The sequence below is a fragment of the Bombina bombina genome, chromosome 6 (genome assembly GCF_027579735.1).
Source record: "Bombina bombina isolate aBomBom1 chromosome 6, aBomBom1.pri, whole genome shotgun sequence".
In the NCBI taxonomy this organism is placed as follows: domain Eukaryota; kingdom Metazoa; phylum Chordata; class Amphibia; order Anura; family Bombinatoridae; genus Bombina; species Bombina bombina.
Genome location: NC_069504.1, coordinates 653,460,199 through 653,473,892, shown reverse-complemented (window position 1 = coordinate 653,473,892; position 13,694 = coordinate 653,460,199). Strand labels below are relative to the sequence as shown.

Here is a 13,694-nt window from a genome sequence, read left to right as displayed (position 1 = left end):
AGTTAAAAGGGACAGTATACTATAAAATTGTTTTTCCAATTACATGTTTTACCAGCTGCAGGAGTATACAATGTATGAGATCTGCTTTTTAAGGCTTATTTGTGTATATGAATTGGCCGATTTTGTGTTTTGAAATCACAACCTAATAAAATGGGTTGAGCTGGTAGGTGGACTCTTCTCATACAGATGGAAATGAAATTATCAGGTAAGCATAATTTATGTTTTCCATCTTAATATGGGAAGAGTACACAGCTACATTCCTTACTTGTTGGAAACATATACCCAAGCTCTAGAGTACACAGAATGCTAACAGTAAGGAAAAAAGAAGCAGACCCTAATCTGAGGACACCACAGCCTGCAAAACCTCTCCCCAGAAGGCTGCTTCAGCATAAGCAAAAACATCAAATTTGCAAAAAAAATAATAATTAAAAAGTATGTAAGGAGAACCAGGTACCCGCCTTACAAATCTGATCCATAGAGGCCTCATTTTTGAAGGCCCAAGAGGAAACCACTGCTCTCGTAGAATGAGCCGTAATCCTCAGAGGAGGCTTATGTCCTGCCGTCTCTATGCTAAACGGATGATTGCCACGGGTAAACTGCATGTGTAGAGATATGTAGGGTGCGCACCTCACTGGACGACAACTCCTCCATAACAGCCTATAAGCCCATAACATCTCACACATAAAAGCAGCATAAAATCAAATAAACATAAGATTACCCCCCCTGTTCAATAATCCCCCTAATGAGATATTAACCCTTGATTCTATACAGGCTGATTGCCTATGGAGTTGTTAATATGAGTCAGGATGGTTTCTCCAGACTCTAACATTCATCCATGATCTCACTGAGAGGCTGACAGGACTACTTAAAACTCCAGTCCCATCTCGAAGAATACTACCCTCCATAAGAGACTACTCCGAAATCTTCTAACACTTCTCTGCCAACCTCCTGTGACGAAAGGCAAAGAATGACTGGGGTTATGATGAAGTGGGGGAGATATTTAAGCCTTTGGCTGGGGTGTCTTTGCCTCCTCCTGGTGGCCAGGTTCAGAATTTCCCACAAGTAAGGAATGCAGCTGTGGACTCTTCCCATATTAAGATGGAAATTCAATTTTAAAATTAGGCAGTTACACCAATGTGTTGAATAACTGGGAAATAAATTAATTGTTCAAGTTTTATAATATATTGCAGCAGTTGAAAATTTGATTTCAAATTAACTGCAGACAAAAAAAAAAAAAGAAATGGTAAAATGTCTCTTGAATAAATTTGTTTCCTTTTCTCTTGGTCTAAGAGAAATGTAGTGATAAAAAAGGTGCATTGCTCATACGAACGTCTTACATTCAGAAAAAAACAGCTTTGCAGACTGGGAAAGGCTAGGGAGTCAACAATCAATGTGATGCTGCTTTGCAGCACAACTGCATATTTGACTGTCACTTCCAACAGCACTTTGGTGTGGATGCGCTGCGTTAAGGGAAACTTACACAGTGCAGCCAGAGCAAAGGTCTGTTTGGAGCAGCGCTGCAAAGTTAAAGCACTAACAGTTCCTGAATGTGTCCTGTTCTTTCTGCAGACATAATGCATTTTCTGCAATGACATCTCAAATCACAGCATGTTCTGCTTAAAAAACAAACAACCCACAAAACATGGTTTAGGACCCTACTCTACATCTATAATAATTACAATTATTGAATAAATAAATTGAAAAGGATTGCTCTACAAACTTTCAAAAATATAATTCCAAAGGATCAAGGTTTAGACTAAATCTGTATGACTATGTCATATTGGAATGCAGCAGTTAAGAAATAAAAGACGTAAATACTATGTGGCCACACCCACAGACACCTTGTTTTTTTAAAGACAAGATGATCTCATAGCGTGTTATTTATTCCATGAATTTTTTATATAAATTTGAAGAAAAAGCTTTTGAGGAATGGATGATGATCAGGGCTTAACAAACTTAAAGGGACAGTCTACACCAGAATTGTTATTGTTTTAAAAGATAGATAATCCCTTGTTTACCCCTTACCTAGTTTTGCATAACCAACACAGTTATATTTATATATTTTTTACCTCTGTGATTATCTTGTATCTAAGCCTCTGCTGACTACCCCTTTATTTGTTCTTTTGACAGACGTGCAGTTTAGCCAATCAGTGATGGCTCCCAGGTAACTTCACATGCACGAGCACAGTGTTATCTATATGAAAAACATGAACTAACACCCTCTAGTGGTGAAAAACCTGTTAAAATGCATTCTTAAGAGGCGGCCTTCAAGGTCTAAGAAATTAGCATATGAACCTCCTAGGTTAAAGGGCCACTAAACCCAAAATCTTTCTTTCATGATTCAGATAGAGAATAGAAATTTAAACAACATTACAATTTACTTCCATTATTTATTTTGCTTCATTTTTTAAATATCCTTATTTGAAGAAAAAGCAATGCACATGGTGAGCCAATCACACGATGTTTCTATGTGCAGCAACCAATCAGCAGCTAGTGAGCATATCTAGATATGCTTTTCATCAAAGAATATCAAGAGAATAAAACAAATTAGATAATATAAGTAAATTAGAAAGATGTTTAAAATTGCATTCTCTTTCTAAATCATAAAAGAAAAAATGTGGGTGGCATGTCCCTTTAAGCTTTCAACTAAGAATACCAAGAGAACAAAGAAAAATTGGTGATCAAAGTAAATTGGAAAATTGTTTAAAATTACATGCCCTATCTGAATCATGAAAGTTTTTTTTGGACTAGACCGTCCCTTTAAAAGTGCATGCAATTTTAAACAAGTTTCCAATTTACTTCTATTACTATTTGCGTCATTCTCTTGGTTGAAGGAGCAGCAGTGTACCATTGGGAACTAGTTGAACACATAAGGAGAGACAATCATAAGAGGCACATATGAACAGCTACCAATCAGCAGCCAGCTCCCAGTAGTGCATTGCTGCTCCTGAGCCTACTTATCTATGCTTGTCAACAAAAGGATACCAAGAGCATGAAGCAAAATTAAATAGAAATAAATTGGAAAGTCGTCTATAAAAAGCATGCACTCTCAATCATGAAAGAGATTCATTTTGATTTTACTGACCCTTTAAGAGACTGACGGAATTGGGGAGTCAAATATATAATTTTACAACAAGCTAAAAAGTATAAAAATATACGTAGAAATTATAAGCCAGGAGTAGTGTTCTAAGAGTTGTATCTGCCTGGATTTGGAAGCCCGATCACATACGAACATCTAAAGATGTAAGAAATCATGGTAAAATTAATAAGTTAATATACCATCTTGTCTATAAGCTATTGAAATTCAGACAATCAAAAACTATTGATTTATAGCTGACATTTTTCAATATACAGCTTGTCCAATATGATTAAACAAGCTATTAATGTTCTCCACAGAAAATTGCGTCAGATGAGGAGCATTATAAAGTAGTCAGGTTTTAGAGCATGCCATTTCATCATTAGCAACAACGCAAACCTATTTGTTTAAAGGGACAGTCTACCATCGAATTGTTATATTTTTAAAAGATAGATAATCCCTTTATTACCCATTCCCCAGTTTTGCATAACCAACACAGTTATATTAATATACTTTTTACCTCTGTGATTACCTTGTATCTAGGAACCTTCTTCCAGCCCCCTGATCACATGACTGTGACTGTTTATTATCTATTGTCTTGCATTTAGCATTGTTTTGTGCTATATCTTAAATAACTCCCTGTGCCTGAACACAGTGTTATCTATATGGCCCATGTGTACTTTCTGTCTCTTTGTGTTGAAAAGAGATTTAAAAAGCATGTGATAATAGGCAGCCCTCAAAGGCTTAGAAATTAGCATATGAGCCTACCTAGGTTTAGTTTAAACTAAGAATACCAAGAGACAAAAGAAATTTTAAGGTAAAAGTAAATTGGAAAGTTGATTAAAATTAAAAGTCCTATCTGAATAATGAAAGTTTAATTAATACTAGACTGTCCCTTTAACCCCTGAAATGGTGTTAAACACATACTTAAAAAAATGCTTTTGTTAAAAAAAAATAAAAAATAAAAAATACATGACTACTAGATTAATAACTTAGTGTGCATTTTACTCACTGCAGATATGCACTGCTGCACTCACTGTATTAACAAGTTTGCAAGAATATTGATGACCCAGCCATTTAAATAATTAGGGCCAATAAAAGATATTGTACATAGAGATGTGTAGAATAATCCAAAACGTTAGGAACCATCATCTCCTCACTTCCAGGATTTGTCAAGCCCCACTTTTAAAACACATAAACATGAGCAAAGGGTTATACAAGTAAGCTTACAATCTAAAACATATAGAACTTTAGTTTAAAGGGCCCTGCTTATAGAGCAGATGCGATACGAGAAGACACAAAGTTTTGGGAATACCATACAAAATTAATTTCCCACAATCTTTCAGCACTAGAAGGCAAATTATTATCATTGCATTACTGCTATTTTTATTCCTTACAGGTGAAACTCGAAAAATTAGAATATCGTGCAAAAGTTTATTTATTTCACCAATGCAACCTAAAAGGTGAAACTAATATATGAAAGACTCATTACATGCAAAGCAAGATAGTTCGAGACGTGATTTGTCATAATTGTGATGATTATAGCTTACAGCTCATGAAAACCCAAAATCCACAATCTCACAAAAATTAGAATATTATGAAAAGGTGCAATATTCTAGGCTCAAAGTGTCCCACTCTAATCAGCTTATTAAGGCATAACACCTGCAAAGGGTTCCTGAGCCTTTAAATGGTCTCTCAGTCTGGTTCAGTAGGAATCACAATCATGGGGAAGACTGCTGACTTGACAGTTGTGCAGAAAACCAAATGTCTCAAAAGGTAATTGCAAAAGAAGTTGGATGTTCCCAAAGTGCTGTATCAAAGCACATTAATAGAAAGTTATGTGGAAGGGAAAAGTGTGGAAGAAAAAGGTGCACAAGCAGCAGGGATGACGGCAGCCCGGAGAGGATTGTCAGGAAAAGGCCATTCAAAAGTGTTGGGGACTTTTAGAAGGAGTGGACTGAGGCTGGAGTCAGTGCATCAAGAGCCACCACACACAGACAGATCCTGGACATGGGCTTCAAATGTCGTATTCCTCTTGTCAAGCCACTCCTGAACAAACAACATCAGAAGCGTCTTATCTGGGCTAAAGAAAAACAGACCTAGTCTGTTGCTCAGTGGTCCAAAGTCCTCTTTTATGATGAAAGCAAATTTTGCATCTCATTTGGAAACCAAGGACCCAGAGTATGGAGGAAGAATGGAGAGGCACACACGGCAAGATGCTTGAAGTCCAGTGTGAAGTTTCCACAGTCTGTGTTGATTTAGGGAACCATGTCATCTCATCTGCTGGTGTTGGTCCACTGTGCTTCATTAAGTCCAGGGTCAACGCAGCTGTCTACCAGGAGATTTTGGAGCACTTCATGCTTCCTTCCGCAGACAAATTCTATGGGGATGCTGACTTAATTTTCCACCAGGACTTGGCACCTGCCCACACTGCAGAAAGCACCAATACCTGGTTCAATGACCGTGGGATTACTGTGCTTGATTGGCCAGCAAACTCGCCTGACCTGAACCCCATAGAGAATCTATGGGGCATTGCCAAAAGAAAGATGAGACATGAGACCGAACAATGCAGAAGAGTTGAAGGCCGCTATTGAAGTATCCTGGTCTTCCATAACACCTCAGCAGTGCCACAGGATGATAGCTTCCACGCCACGCCACATTGAGGCAGTAATTGCTGCAAAAGGGGCCCAAACCAAGTACTGAGTACATACAGTATGCATGCTTATACTTTTCAGAGGTCCGATATTGTTTTATGTACAATCCCTGTTTTATTGATTGCATGTAATATTCTAATTTTCTGAGATTGTTGATTTGGGGTTTTCATGAGCTGTAAGCCATAATCATCACAATGACAACAAATCACAGCTTGAACTATCTTGCTTTGCATGTAATGAGTCTTTCATATATTAGTTTCACCTTTTAGGTTGCATTAGTGAAATAAATGAACTTTTGCACAATTTTCTAATTTTTCGAGTTTCACCTGTATGTCCTGAAACAGAGAAAGCTTCCCACAATTTACAGTTAATAAAAAATAACAGCAAATACAATGTAAAAGAATATATACTCAAGTAGGGCTGCAACTAATGATTATTTTCATAAATAGATTAATCAGCCGATAATTTTTTCGATTAATCGGATAAAAAATAAATAATTTTTTTTCCTATATTTAAAAAAAAATCCACATACTGAGTGTTAAAAATATAAACTTCCGACTAAAACTTTACATTAAAACAACTGTTGGTCCAATTTTTTAAGCAGCAGAGCACATTTTTATAATTAAAGGGTCAGTAAACCTTAAAAATAATGTTATATAATTCTGCACATAGTGCAGAATTATATAACATTACATTAGCCAAACTTTTAAAATCATAATATTCCCTTTTTATTTTGTAAAAATATAGCTGTTTTACAGACCCGCTCTCTGTACTCTGCTGAGCGGGTCTGTTGTTTTTACTGAGCGCATCGGGCCAGCTGTATAGTCACAGCCCGGCCCGACCGCGCCATTAGACACAGTGCAGCTCGCTCCTGCTCTGTCTGACAACAGGAGCAAGCTGCACTGTGTCTAATGGCGCGGTCGGGCCGGGCTGTGACTATACAGCTGGCCCGATGCGCTCAGTAAAAACAACAGACCCGCTCAGCAGAGTACAGAGAGCGGGTCTGTAAAACAGCGGTATTTTTACAAAATAAAAAGGGAATATTATGATTTAAAAAGTTTGGCTAATGTAATGTTATATAATTCTGCACTATGTGCAGAATTATATAACATTATTTTTAAGGTTTACTGTCCCTTTAAGCAAAACAAAACCACAAACTGTTTGAAAAGAGGTAGAACTAGTAATTAAGAGGTATTACTGTTTATAACATTCTGTTATTCACTCTTTCAGAAACTTTGCATTTAAACACACAAATGTCAACCATCTATAAGGTTAGGAGGAAAAATATATAGTCCACTCTTAAAATAACAGACATATACTTACAGAGGTTGAAGAGAAAAAAAAAGGCAAAACGGCTAAAGACTATATATCAGTAAAAGGACACAGCCTTGCAAATTTATCTATAGAGTACATATCAGCAATAGCAAGGGATCTGCTAAAAATTGTGCAAACAGGTAATAGTGACATCAATACATATAACAAATGCCATCAATCTAGGGCTAGGTGTAAATAACAAGCTCGGCACTATATCATGAAAAGTATAGTCCCAAATCCCGTGAATTTAATATAAACAATACAAATTATGACTCCTATTTTATTTCTGGGTTGCACATACGACAGGGGTAGTTGTAAACTTAAAAATAAAAACTTAGTGTCCTAAAAAAGTGAAAAGTAAAATGTCTGTAGACGTCCTTTAGGCTAATGACATAACCATAAAACACAATACCATGTGAAGGAGCTCATTGAAGTAAAGCAGCTGGTGCTGTGCACAGACCAACTAATTGCAAACCAACTAATTGATTATTAAATTTGTTGACAACTATTTTAATAATCGATTATGCCGATTAGTTGTTGCAGCTCTATACTCAAGCTAATGAAGCAATCTACTGAATTTTGGCAAGAACCCTGCCCACACCCCACCCCTTTTTCTCAATATAATATATATATATAATATATTGGGGTCCATTTTTAAAGGCTTCGCCAGCCTTCGCCCCCTACAATTGTGAGAACCTGCACTCCGTATTTATGAAGCAGCGTTCATCCGACCGCTGCCTCAGTAACTTCTTAGCCACCTCTTAGGTGGTGAATTTAAATCTTCCCGGTCTCGTCCGTGATTGGCTGTGCGTAGGCAGGGGGTGGCGTTGCACAAGAGCACAAAATTGTGTTCTTGTGCAATGCTAAATTCTGGCAGCGGAATTCAGCCGCCAAAGGCGAGCATCGACAGACAGAGGAGCGTATGTACACCCCTGTACGCCGCAGCTTGATAAATTGACCCCATTGCATGATTTTCTCCATTATATACTTACGAGAGCACGCTTTTTTTTGTTGAAGACAGATAAAGCAAACAGGATATCTATATAGTGTCATATAGATAGGTCTACAAACCCTAAGGCAGAACACTGTGCGATCTCATTGCAGAAACTGTAGTGTGTCTGGAGAAAGACCGGCCGTGCAAGTTAAAAAAAAAAAAAAAAAATTGCCTGCACTTTTAATTTCTACCTGCAGGTGTCACTGTTCCGTTCTCAGTGTAAATATTTGCTATGTTCCTCTTTTTTCAATTTCCTCCCCCTTCCTGAACTCCAGTGCGGTACAGAGTAACAGCACATTGCAGAAAAGGTAAGTCTGGGCTTAACAACTTTATTCTAGGAGCCAGATTTAGTTTTTTTAGTGTGTGTGTGTGTGTGTGTATAAACACACACACACACACATATATATATACGTGCATTTACAGACTCCTGTTGGCTTTTGTTTGTGTTGTCTGTCTTTATATATGCAGGGAAGGAGGGGCGCTATTCTGCTATTCCCAGCCCCTTTCACTAGGTGTCCCAGCCTAACCTCATCCACAGTGTTAAACTGGGAACTTCTAAGAAGTTTTTAAAAAGTTTTATATTGAATTTTTAGATCAGTATCTGTGCATAGTATTCTTTACATTAGTGTATATTACATGCAGTTATATGAAAATTGGTGTAGATTGTCCCTTTAGGTTCTCTGGGTAGCACTTAAAGGGACAGTAAACATAAAAACGTATTAAATCATAATTATGCAGGATGTGCACAATTAGTACAATAAGCCTCTTACCTTGAAAATACGTCTCTCTCTACTTCTGTTGAATCCAGATCTCCTCCGTTGACAAAGGAAAACCCCTCCTGGCTGGTGCAGCGTTTTTTTGTTTTTAAAAACTGTGTCACAAGGTTGTTCACTAATCACAAAGCACTGGATTAATCCATTGAGGAAATTTAGCTTGCTTTTGAGCTGGATAAAGCTGATGCCGAGAGCATGCTACATTTACTGCAACGTTGAGATCTAGCGGGTTGTGATTAGGGTTGCACTGATACCATTTTTTAAGACCGAGTACAAGTACCGATACTTTTTTTCAAATACTCACCGATACCAATTACCGATACTTTTTTTATGTCATGACAGTTTACCTAGCACATTACAGAGCAATGATTTAAGATCACTTCTTTATAATTATGAACTGTATCTCAAAAGACATTTTGAAATAATAAAAGTTTTATGTGCTTGTGGTCACAAAGTTTACAGAACATGTTTATAAATAAAAATATTTCAATAACATATTAATGATAACAACAATAAATAACAGCTGCAGCAGCTAGGGCTGGAAAGCTACAATTTAAAGGGGGGGATTACTGGATGCAATTGGGTTGTAGGGTGCCTATATAACTCATCAATCTAACATTTGTATTTAATACAAAGTAATATAATTTAATTCTGAAAATAATATTGAGGAAGGAGTATCCCAGTAATTCTCTTTGAGAAAAATGGGGCATTTGCATTCTACTGACTCAACAGAAAATAGGGCTGGTCTTCATATTTTTCCAGGGCTGCTTTTTTCCCCCCCAGTCCAGCCCTGGCTAAGGTTGTTCCTCAGAGTACAGTATGTTTTGAGCATAATTGTGCAAGAGGAGAACTAGTAGTATAACAGGCAATCTAGCAATTAGAATATTTTTTTAAAAGTTAGTGGCAAGTACAGAAGCATATCTGCATGTTCAGCTATAAGTCTGTTTCTGCTAACAGCAAGGACGTTTGACGTTAAGCTGAACAGTCTTTCACTTTTCACACTACTGCATGGGTTAGAAAGATATTTTTGGGCCATTAAATCTCAGTTTATTAACTGCCCAGTACTTCAGGGGTTTGTCTGAATGACTGCTCTGATGTACAATAATACAAATAACAGCAATTTGTATTGGCAGAACAATTTTTAGTTAAGTCTCCACTCCAGCTTAAAATGAAATGGGAACATGCAGTTTGAAAAATGCCACAAGATGGCGTATGGGTAGGAATTGGAGGTATCGGTTTAAGTATCGGTGCATTTGCACGAGTACAAGTACTCATGCAAATACTTGGTATCGGCACTGATACTAGTATCAGTATCGGTGCAACCCTAGTTGTGATTATTAAAACAAAACAATCCTGTTGTGTTTTTTTTCTTTTATTATTTTTTTTATATACAATAATAACAAAAAGCTGCTCCAGCCAGGAGGGGTTTTTCTTTGTCAATGGAGGAGATCTGGATTGAACAGAAGTAGAGAAAGACTTTTTCAAAAAAGTAAGAGGCTCATAGCATTAGTTAAAGGGATACTGAACCCAATTTTTTTCTTTCATGATTCAGATAGAGCATGCCATTTTAAGCAACTTTCAATTTACTCCTATTATCAATTTCTTTGTATCTTTATTTGAAAAAGCATCAATGTAAGCTTACAAACTGGCCCATCTTTGGTTCAGCACATGGGTAGCGCTTGCTGATTGGTGGCTAAATGGAGTTGATTGTGCTTTTAAACGCTAAATACAATGCATAGACCTGCCTCTTATTATGAGGTGCCACCATTTTGGAACCTAGGTTTCGCTGCAGGTATCTGAAGAAGAGTTACCTCACATATGCAAACACGTCAGCACTGAAATGTAGTGAAAGCTAGATTTCAACATGGTGGCACCCATGATTAGGAGGCCGTGAATAACCTCAATACTATGCTTATAAAATGTATTTAGTGTTTAAAGGGATAGGAAAGTCAAAATTAAATTTGAATGATTCAGATAGAGCATGTCATTTTAAGACACTTTGAAATTCACTTCGGTTTTCAAATGTGCTCCGTTCTCTTGGCATCCCTTGTTGAAAATTAATACACACATATCCTACATTAGTGGGAGCTAGCTGTTGATTGGTGCCTGCACACATATGATTGGCTAACTTGTTGTGTTCAGCTAGCTGCCAGTAGTGCAATGTTGGTCCTGCAGCAAAGGATAACAAAATAATGAAGCAAATTTGATAATATAAGTAAATTGGAAAATTGTTTAAAATTACTTGTGGTGCTTTCTGCTGCCTTTCAATGGTAATTTGCACTCCCACATACAAATCCGATTTTGTCTCTGCATTGCCCCTGAACACGCATCTGGAACCATGCAAGCTGTCCTTAAAGGGACATTATACACTCATTTTTTCTTTGCATAAATGTTTTGTCGATGATCTATTTATATAGCCTATAAAGTTTATTATTTTAAATAAATGTTAAGTTTTGCGTATTTTTAAATAACATTGCTCTGATTTTCAGACTCCTAACCAAGCCCCAAAGTTTTATGTGAATACCGTCGGATATCTACTTCAGCTTGCTCCTGTTTGTGTAAAGGGTCTTTTCATATGTAAAAGAAGGGGGAGGGGGGGAGTCTTATTTCTCACTTGCAGTGGGCTTTCCAGCTACCTTTTCAACAGAGCCAAACGGAAAGCTTCTAAGTAAGTTTTTAAACAGTTTTATACTGGATTTTTATATCAGTATTTGTGCATCTTATTCTTTATAGTAGTGTCTATTACATGCAGATATATGAAAATGAGTGTATACTGTCCCTTTAAACTGCGCTCCAGACATTTTTCCAGGACAAGGGTAGGATTTTATATAAAGACATGAGTAAAATAATCTAAAATGTGGGGAGCCAGAAATAATACTTTAGTAGGTCTGGTTTCCTGACTCAAGAGTTGTCAAGTTCTGTATTAAAGGAGCTGCAAACATAAAAACACATAGGAATATGCATGCAGCAATGCAAAATAAAATATTCTAACAGATTTTTTTAGTTTTAAAATGGTCAGAAAATGTAAATATTTCCCCATAAAGAACAACTATTCTGAATTCTTATAAACGTACAACTCATCTTTTGTTTAACAATCTTACAACTTCAGCAAACCTCACATGAAAAAAAGTGTCAAATCTCATAAAATATACAAAATCTGTGAGAATTTGAGAGAAAATTAGGTTAGAAATCCTCCCTTTGTTTTATTTAAAACTTGATCCCCATGCATGTTAGATCAAAACATCAAGAAATTTGGTAAGATAGTAGTCCAGGCTCCTAATAAATTACTTTTAACTGAAGCATAGAACGTAATGTGTGGTATTTACATGATCTGTACTGTGCTGCACCTAATAATTCTTGACAATAACACATGGCTAAAACACACACACAAGGATGAGTAGGATCTGTACTTGCAGAATAGGAAGGGTCAAAATAACACCACTTGTTAAAACATTAGCTTTCCATTCCCTTGTACAAGGCAGCAATCCCTCCACTAAACCAGTTCTACCTTCCCAGGAATGTGAGCTACATTATCTCAGCAGGTTTCGGATTCCACAGCTAGGGAGGTTTACAGACAGGTGGCATTGTGCCAGATACAAATATCCTGGAAATGAATGAACCAGTATGCTTCTACCATGTTGATGTAATTGTAGCTTCAGGTTGACACATACAAAGCTTACATTTAATATAACCACATTGGAAATTACAGTAATGGGGTATCAACCTCTTCATTGCCAGGTAAAAGAGACACCTTTATTGAAAAGATCCCCGACAATTACATATACACAAATTAATGTCATAAATCCCAATTCATGTATACAATTATAAGGCACTTGCTCATTGCAATAGGTATAATGTTCCTCCCTGCCTTTAAATATTATTTCAATCTGACATCTACATATTTTGTCAACTTCTCTTCACAGAATCAAGTAGGTGTAAAAAAAAAAAAAGTTGTCATGTTCCTCTTGGGAAGAGATAATAAAAATAACCATTTAACCTAAATGTTACTTAGATACATACTACCCTGGGTTGTATTTCACGTTCCCCTAAACATGTTAGCCAGACCATATTTCTCTCTTACACATTAGTGTCCACTCACCCGCACATGTCCAATAACAATCATCCAGCACAGTTTCTGATTGGGTGTACTGGCCCAGTCACATTGCAGAAAATAAAACACAGGAAATTGGGTGTTGTGTTGCATGCATCACGTGACCAGCACCCCAAGACAACTGTCTACCTAACTAGAAACGCATCTCGAACTACCCAACACTAATCAGTAAATTAATCACGTTATTGCTTAGTGCTTGCTAGATATAAATGAGAGAATCCATTAAACATTTACAAATTACAATTTTGCAATCATATGAATTCCAGAAAATATTGCTATATTGGTTTGCTGAAATAGCCAAGGAATGTTTGTCACTATGATAGTCCGGCTCAGAAAAGTGCACCGCGGCATAATCTCTTGATGACTACAAATTAAAACCTTAATTGCTGTCAACTGGAATTAATTAATTAACGCAGTCTAGGCAACCTCACCTTCTCCTCATGACGACCGCCTGCTCCCACCCAATAGCTCCCGGTTCTCTATAGCAGTCTCCGGGCTGTGTCACACTCAAACCCTGCGACCGTTTCTCTCATCCAACAGATTATTTTTTTCAAATTCGTGGCGAAAAACTAGAGCAGTGACTCGATTGGCTGTCTCTTCTGACGATACACTTCACCTAGCCAATCGACGAGAGCTCTGACACCCTGAACTTGCGCGGACTGTGCTCAGTGAAGTCATTCACTCTAATGCATTGCACAGAGGGCAGTGCGCCTTGTTGTGTCAGTCTGGTAGGGGGAGTGGTTGTTTCGCTCCGCTGTATTTGCATAGTCGA

The 13,694-nt window shown here is 37.2% G+C and overlaps 1 protein-coding gene across 4 annotated transcripts in view; it reads right to left on the bottom strand.

Annotated features, from left to right (window-relative positions):
* Window positions 1-13,445, bottom strand: part of PRC1 (protein regulator of cytokinesis 1) — a 198,107-nt gene extending 184,662 nt beyond the window's left edge. For all 4 annotated transcript variants that reach the window (XM_053717707.1, XM_053717708.1, XM_053717710.1 and 1 more), the window contains exon 1: window positions 13,354-13,445. In XM_053717707.1, the coding sequence (XP_053573682.1) occupies window positions 13,354-13,364 (11 nt within the window). In that variant the 5' untranslated portion in view covers window positions 13,365-13,445. The remainder of the gene's footprint in view (window positions 1-13,353) is intronic.
* Window positions 13,446-13,694: the final 249 nt, after the last annotated feature.